Source organism: Limulus polyphemus, unplaced genomic scaffold, assembly GCF_000517525.1.
Source record: "Limulus polyphemus unplaced genomic scaffold, Limulus_polyphemus-2.1.2 Scaffold977, whole genome shotgun sequence".
Lineage (NCBI taxonomy): Eukaryota > Metazoa > Arthropoda > Merostomata > Xiphosura > Limulidae > Limulus > Limulus polyphemus.
This window is the reverse complement of record NW_013666587.1, coordinates 12,244-20,930: the sequence shown is the minus strand read 5'-3', so window position 1 is coordinate 20,930 and position 8,687 is coordinate 12,244. Positions and strand designations below refer to the sequence as shown.

The 8,687-nt window shown below is 29.5% G+C and overlaps 1 protein-coding gene across 1 annotated transcript in view; it reads left to right on the top strand.

Annotated features, from left to right (window-relative positions):
- LOC106461519 (protein FAM117B-like) overlaps nucleotides 1-4,213 on the top strand; it is a 99,788-nt gene extending 95,575 nt beyond the window's left edge. Inside the window, exon 6 of the mRNA XM_022388504.1 lies at nucleotides 2,024-4,213. Within this exon, the coding sequence (XP_022244212.1) occupies nucleotides 2,024-2,213 (190 nt within the window). The 3' untranslated portion in view covers nucleotides 2,214-4,213. The remainder of the gene's footprint in view (nucleotides 1-2,023) is intronic.
- The last annotated feature ends 4,474 nt before the right edge of the window (nucleotides 4,214-8,687 follow it).

Here is an 8,687-nt window from a genome sequence, read left to right as displayed (position 1 = left end):
TATTTGTCTGTGAATTTATGGGATCAGAGTTTATTTTCTCTACCATAGCACTATATGAGCTCACTCAATTTGACCAACCTTGTAATCACCATGTAACTATGAAACTTTACAGACCATAACTTCTAATGTGATAAGTGTATCTTCATGAAATTTTGCCAGTCTTTTGTAGGTTTTTTTAATCAGGGTATTATTACTACATATTTGTCTGTGAATTTATGAAGTCAGAGTCTGTTATTTTCTCTACCTTAACACTACATGAGCTCACTCAATTTGACCAACCTTGTTATCACCACAAAGAGTACAAAATATATCTAAATTACTTTTTTTTCTTTCTAGAATGACTGTAGATTGTAACAGAAAATTAGAATTATTTATCCTAAGTAGTCTCAGGCACAAAACAGTTCACATATGTTTGATTTGATTTTATTGCTTTAATGCTCTTTGAACCATACTTAGACTTACTACTAATCCCATGTAACAAGCTAAGAATCGCCTGTTTAATGCGTAGATCAAATTATGGTATTAATTTACATAATGCACGTGCTTCTTCTATGCGTACCTCATAGAAAAATTAATTTATTATTTTTTACTTAATTTTTTAATTTATGCTTTTTTATCTAACCTAATAAATTTTCAATTTTATATTATTGTTACATTTATAACAATGTATAAAAATATACGTAAAACTAGAAATTTAGTACTTAAGTGTGGGTCTTGTACATTTTTGCAGTCAAAAAACTCGAAATGGGGTAAACTTAACCATAATTTTTTGGTAATTGTTAGTACTTTACCAAATTCTTTTTATTTATTTCAAATATTTAACTTAGAACACATAGTAATAACATGCATACAATGCTCTATAACTATTATAATTTAGTTGGGTTTCTAACTAGTCTATGAGTGTGTTAAAGTAATTTGCTTAGCTGGTTGAGCTGAACTTGGTGATAGTAACTTTGAATCTGTATGCCAAATAATTCTAAAGCTTTCATAAGAAGGAGTTAGTTAAAGTAAATTAAAATCTTCTCTTTCTATTGGCTATAAATTATGTAGTAGCAAATTCCAGAGAGAATTTAATAAAATTTTTTGAAAGATAGTATGTGATAGGAGAGTGTAGCATGTAGGTTTAACTTTCTGGTATATATTTCTGAAAATCATGATGACTGGAGTCTATAAAATTATATTATGTCTCAGAAATACCTATGTTATAATTTTGTAATTTGAATTAAAACTCAAAAACTGAAATAAGGTTGGAAAGATTAAGTGGGTTATTTGGAGCATGTGATACATACAAGGGAGAATTTGAATTGCGTAAGTGTATACAAAGTTGTACAGATTAAAGAAGAATTAAACTGTGTTTTAAGTTGTTGAGATATATCACAAAACAAATAGAAAATCATTGTTGCAGCTTTCTCTGAGAATATTTTTTCCAAACACGGATATATTTCTAAAACTTTGCTCTGTTTATTAATGCTTACTATTCTACCTTTTTCTAAAAATATTCCATCCAATAAATCTTAAAAGCAAAATACTTTTTATAATTTTTAAGCCTAAAAAGTAGTACTTCATTTTATTAATTACCAGTATTCAAGCATTTTATAGCCAAATTCCAATTTGTAAGATTATAAATTTTGTTTACACAATGATGATAATGAAAATTCTTAATTTAATTTAGTACTTGTACTATTACCTGAGCAGTGACTTTCAACTAGCACTTTATGTTATGTTATTATTATGTTTATGTTATGTTAAATAATCAAGGTTATATGTAATGAAATGTTGAAATGTCAAGGTAGCCACCATTTGCTATTTACTAGAATTGTGAAATGCTTTATAAGGGTAAAGTTAAACACCCCGTGCCAAAACAAAAGCTGTCAAGATTTTTTTGTTGCCACAGAATAATGTAATAAGTAAGTTAATGATATATTTCTATCCATTTCGTAACTAAGATTGATGTTTGGAACTTGGTAAACAAAGTGTTTGATGTGTCAGTGATCCGTCTTGTGTTTTATGACAATTTCTTTAGGAATACGACAAACAATGTGGAACCTCTAGGGTATGGACCCATCAAGCCTTGTGAGAAATTTGTGCTGTTACCAAGTCAAAGTTCAGCATTCTACCCACTCTACAAGACTTGTGTTTCTCCATCAGCCTCAGACAGTGCTCTGCATCAGTTAACCTCATCACATACTTTAACTGAAGAAAAGCTGCAATAACTTGAACATGAGATGCTGTTACATTCTCTTCTCATGACAGCTATGTAATCCAATTATGGTTAGTTGTCATAAGACCTATATTACCGTGTTGTTTCGGAATAGTCAAAATTTGGAATACTGGTATCCTCTTCTACACCAATTCTATGAAAACACATAGAAAATGTGGATGTGTAACAATTTATTTGGTAATTCTTCAAGACTTGCCCACTATTTACTTGTGTTAACACCTTATTAAACTCATCACTGTGATGTCTGCTGGTTACCGTTTCTTCCAGAAACAGAAAATTGCAGTTACAATTTTGACAGTCCACAGTTTTTAGAGAATAGTGTTATAGTTAAAAAAAAATGTTGTTATGACTGAAGTATCCATGAACATTTTATCTTAAGAAAATATTAGTGTAAAACAGTACACTTTTATTTTGTACACATGTTGTTAATTAGATGTATTGGAACAAGGTTAAGCAATGGATCTAGTTTATACGAGTTTGAGATGTCTTAAAGTGAATTCAATTTTAAAAGCATTTTGGACCTGTTTAAGATTTTGAAGTGATGACACTATTGGAGGTTGTACCTGAAGAAAACAAGCAAGCATGCAGACATTTGAGAACATTTTACAGTGTTTCTTGGAAGCTGAGTTCGTACATGTTAAGGGACAACAGAGTAAGCTAAGAAAAATATATCTTAAATTTGAAGACATAAAGTCATAAAAAGAGTAGAAATTTGGATGGACATTTTGATACAAAGTATAAATAATTCTAAAAGAGTACTTGGTATAGATTCAGTATACTGTGTGTTGTGTTTTGTCATTTTTACCTAGATCTGTATATGTGACTACCACCAATTTTATATGATGTTTCTCTTTACCCTGTGTATTATATAGGGTTATAATGAGTATTCCTGCAGAGAAAAGTAATCTGTAATACTCAGCATAAAAAAATATAATAATAATATATATATATATATATAGATATATATGCTGTAAAACATATCTCTAAATAGAAAAACTGTGCAATTGTGTCTCCAACTACATGTACAATATGTTATATCAAAAGTTACTTTAGGTTCAAATAGCGTACTTCCTAGTAGTCACCACTTACATGCATCATTTATTGGTTTAGAGTTCATTTCTTTCTTGGCTCTTAAAATAGTTCTGGGTCTGTTGTTATTATTTTGTGCTTGCTAGCACCCAAATTTTCATCGGGTGGCTGATGGCATTCAGTTTAAAAATTTGTTTATCCTAAAGATTTCTGTAGCAGCACATCTTAAACTTAAGAGCAATTTACTCTTATAGGAAAACTGTTGATTAAATAAAAAATATTATATTTATGTTCTTCAGAACATGACTAACCTCAGAAAAATTTTTTGTTTTGTGTGATAGAACATCGGACAAAAAAAAAAAAAGATAGTGTTTGTTGTGGACAATTTTTCAGTTAATATTATTATGAGCTCTGAAAGAGTGCAGACGACAATATATGGATCAACTGAATTATATAATGTGATAATTTATTTTATGGTGGAACAATCATATTTTGATAAGCACATTTATAAACATTAGTAGGTATACTGATGGGTTCTAATTATTCAAGCGGTGTTGCTAATTTATATCTTTATTATTACAAAAATAAATTTATAAATAATTTTCCAAATCCAGAATTATTTTCCTTGACATATAGTTATACTGACGATTTAATTAGTATTAATAATACAGTAATAAGTAATTATATTTGTAATATTTATTCTACAGTTCTACAGATTGAGAATGCTTCTATATCAGATACTGAAGTACATTATTTAGATTTAGACATTAAGTTAATTAATAATTATAGTAATATTAATATTTATGATAAAAATTGATTTCACATTTCAAGTTTTTGGACTTCCCTCTCCAAACAGCAGTGTACCAACAAATGAAATACAGAGTATTATACGTTCACAGTTTTTTAGATATTGTAAAATTTGTAGCAGTGTACAGTTCTTAATATTAGTATATTAATACATAAACTGATTTTTAATGGATTTGATGAGAAAAAAACTGTAATTAAATATTTTAAAATATTTTATAATAAATATAAAAAGTATTTACATAAATTTGAAAATAGTAATTTAAACGAAATTATGATATACACAATAAAAAATGATTTCTAAAATTTATTGTAGGGGAAATAATTGGAATTCCTTATTTGGACATTTCATATCTTATATTGCTGGATTAATGTAGTTGTATCACCTTCCTAATATAAGGCCTTCCACTGTTTGAATCTCTTTAGAACCATTGAAGATCCAGATAATAGCGTGGAAGGGTGGAGGATGGGAGCTATACTAATAATTTAGTAATACTAATAATTAGTAATACCTTAACATCTTGGTATTTATGTCCAAACTTCATATTAGTGGCTGGAATTCTAACTTCAAGGACAGTTTTGCTATATCCCCCCTTTGATTTCTTGTATTCTAATTATTTCTTTCTTATTATTGTTTTTATGTTATTTATTTATTTTTTGTGAACAACTACCTTCCCACATATGGCTGCAGACAGCAAAAGGTGGTAAAGACATGGGACACTGTGAGCTAGAGCACCCACATCTGCTCCTATTTTTCTCTCTCTTCTAAGCATGTGAGGCTGGCAAAGTTTAGGTTAAACTGAACAGACAGTGTATCCTCAATGCAATTTGGGTCTTTACTTTTGTTTTATGGCTGCATTTTTTTTCTCTCTCTCTCACTTTCTCCATAAAATTACATTTAATTATATTTCAACTAAGGTTAGGATATGCTGTGTAAAATGTGTTAGGATATGCTTTATAAAATTATAAGCAATGTTTCCAATTTAGCAGATTTTCTGCTAGATATAGTGGATTTGCCAGGTCATCTTATGGAATAAGTTAAGTGATCACAAGAAATTAAATGGATCCATAAACATAAATAATTCCACCGCGCCTCTTTTTTTGTAGAGCTTTATTTTCTATAATTTTGAAATCAATTTAAAAGCTTCAAATACAAATTTCTATATCTAGGTTTCACCAAATATTATGCAGTCACTACATTCAAGATATGCTAGTCAATTTGTGAATTGGCGATAAGGTTAACTAATGACTGGTGACTTTAATAGTGCCATCTACTGTCTTGTATATTGTGCTGTTTATTAAACAGATCACGTGTATGCAGTTGGCAAATCAGTGCTTGATGAATTGTTGGTGAATAGTATATTATCTTTGATTTTAGTAACTGTTATTTCAAAGGTAGAAGAACTTGCATTAAAACTTTTTTATCATTGTTATCACTCTTTCTTAATTCTAGTGGGTTAGTGGTATTTTTTTAGCAGAGTCTTTAGGTTCATCTAGTGGAATTTAATATATTTAAATTGGTAATACTGCATTAAAGCTTTACCATTCTTTTTAGCACACAGTTTTCACATTGTATCATAATATTAAAACCATATTTTCATGTTCTAGAAATTTTTTAACCCTATTGAATGACAGTGCTTGTATGATTTTTATTTGCATGAAATATATTTTTCATCAAGAAACTGCATGGGGTAAAGAGAAAGAAACAGTCCTTCATTAACAAAATATGTTAAAATATATGTTCTTAGTTTTATCTTCATTTTCTGAGAATAAACAACAAAAAAATTAGCTACTTACTAGTATATTTCATAAATATACAAGGTTTTGAATATCATTAAAAAGCAACTGTTTTATCACTAAAAAACCTTGTTCTATCAAAGTCATATTCGTTTCGTTAGTTACATTTAAAAATTATTCTGTTACTTAGCATAAATCATTGAATTGGGTGAAAATGCAGATTACTTCAATAAAAACAAAAAATGGGTGCCTCTCTACAGTAAATCTAAAGATGGAGTATTTGTGAGAATGATTGTTTTCTAATTTTGTTTTTAGTGGGGGGGGGGGATTAGAACTTATCATCAGTAGTTAGTAATATCAAGTGGACTAATGAAAATAGAGAGTCCAAAGATCTTGTAAAGTAAACCACCTCGTCACTATGGTTTGACCTGTACGTGTGATTATTAACAACATGGTAGTTTGAAGAATAGCCTAAAACTCTGGGAAAAACATGTATCTGAATGTGCTTTATGTAAGATTACCTAGATACCAGTGGGATTGCGGCTACTGCATTTGGATGTTGAACTTCTAAAGTAAGACAGAATGCAGCAGAGTAATTATATGTTGTTTTTCAGAGCTGCAAAGGCTGCTTCCAAATATAGGGACTATATAAAGGAATAAAATTATATTTTGTTTATTGACATTCACGACCTCATTTAAGAAATAGTTCTGTTTTTTTTTAGCATAAGTAGTTGCGTACATAGTACTAGATTAGTTGGAAAACATAGTGGAAAGTCATGTTTTTAATATTTTCCTATACCAAATGCATTATTAATTTATATTTGTAACAGAAAATGATATGGAATAGGGTACAATCTAAATTTATAAACATGCATTAAATCTAGTTTTATGTTTACCGTTATTCAAGATGGTATAGCATGTTATAGAGGTGATTATAGCAGTTTTGTAAGAAATATAATATACTACTGGGAATGCATAGATAGTTTTCCACTATAGGCTGTTCTATTCTGTGTATATGCACTTGTGTTTGGCTTGTACACTCTAACATGGCTCACTAGGTCTGTTCATAATTTAATAAAATGTAAAGTTTTCAGAAATTATTGTTTATCCAACCACAAGAGCTAGTGTTTAATTAATTAAAAGGAGACTAAAGATATATATATATATGAATTACATTTTGTGTGTCAAGTGTTTTTCATGAAGAATACAAGTTTACAATATTTTGACAACTGTTGATATATTTATTACTAGCACTCCTAAGGAAAGTAACAGATTTATACTAGGTTCTGGCTCATTTCTGTGCCAATTATCACTCGACTTTCCTTTTATTACATTGTGAAGAAATACATTGTATGGTTTTGTATTTAAAGTATTCAGTAACTGCCTAAACCATGTTTGTTTTTGTGATTTTCATGACTTGCTATAAGAAACATTTGTGATTCTTTAAATCTGGAAGATAAAATGCTGTAGTATTTACTGTATAGTTGTATGGCATTACAACTTGCTCATCTGTATAGCATTTGACCTTTACAACATATCCTCCAATGTTTCAAGAATTAAAAAATAATAATTATTTCACCCAAGTTTCACCTCAGCTGTCAGCCAGTTGTTACAGTATTTGACATGAGTGCCAATGGAGTAGGTAGTGTTCTTCCACCCAAGTTGTATTTCAGTTATCAGTAAGTTCTTACTGTATATGACATGAGTAGACAGTGTCAGTAGAAAAGTGAGATGAAATGTTAAACTTAGAGAACTCAGGGCATTGGAAATTGAAATAAAAAACATTTTTTGTTTATTTGCAAGGAACCGTGTGTATGGAACTTATTATGGCTAGCAGTTTAAAAATCAGAGGTGTGTGTGTGGTATGGTTCTTATGAATGGAGATATGTTTTATTTTGAAAGTTGACTGCAATTATACACCAAAATATCTGACTACTGAGTGTTAAACTTTCCTGTGCCATGTAAGCCTTTAACACCAGAATCAGAAGAAAGTTTATTTTCTATATTTTAGTGACAATACAATGTAGAGTAAGAAGTGTTTTGAAGATGTATATATATATATACACACACACATATATATAAAATGATGGACTGTATGTAAAACCAAGTACAAACTTCAATATTAATGGCATGTGATGACATAAGCCCCAGCTTCCATTTCTTGTTCAACGCACACACCTTGTCTGATGGCTGGAAGCATGCCAAACTCCCATTAAGAAGTTGCTAATCCTACCCTAAGTTTTATGACCCCTTTTGTAGCCCCTCAAATCCAGGTTTCTTTTTTCTTTTCTTTTACTATTATTATTATTATTATAAGTCTGAGTGTTGTCACACTAGAACAGAAAACGTAGGGTTTCATGGTAGATTAGTGATCATTATATAGTTAAAACACTTTAATATTTGGTTTCGTAAGAAGTTTCCAAAATTTCAATGCTTTTTATTTCTTTTTTTTTATGTTGATTACTTACATGTCTCCTAATTCTTCAAGATGAATCTAAGCTACATTTTTATTTTGCTTAGGATGTTTAAATACAATGGAATTTTAAAAATTATTTTTAAAGTTTCTTTCTGCTATTTTACCCTTTGCTAGATCATAGATGTAGATATAATTGCTTAGGAAAGGGACCTTCAGTTAATTTTGATTTTAATTAGGAGTAAAAAAATGTTAGTGAATGAACATCACTTAATAATCCATAGCCTTTTGGAAGCTTATAATTTGTAGTAGTGTACTAGTGTAGTGAGTAGCCACAGTATGGGCTTTATGATTATAAATGTTTGTTGCTTTATTTTCACTTTAATAGTGAATTATTATGCCGAATTGGAAGTAGTAAGCACATATATTACTCAGTGGGTTACAAAATCTTTAAGAATGTGTAACAGTTAACAGTTCACTCTT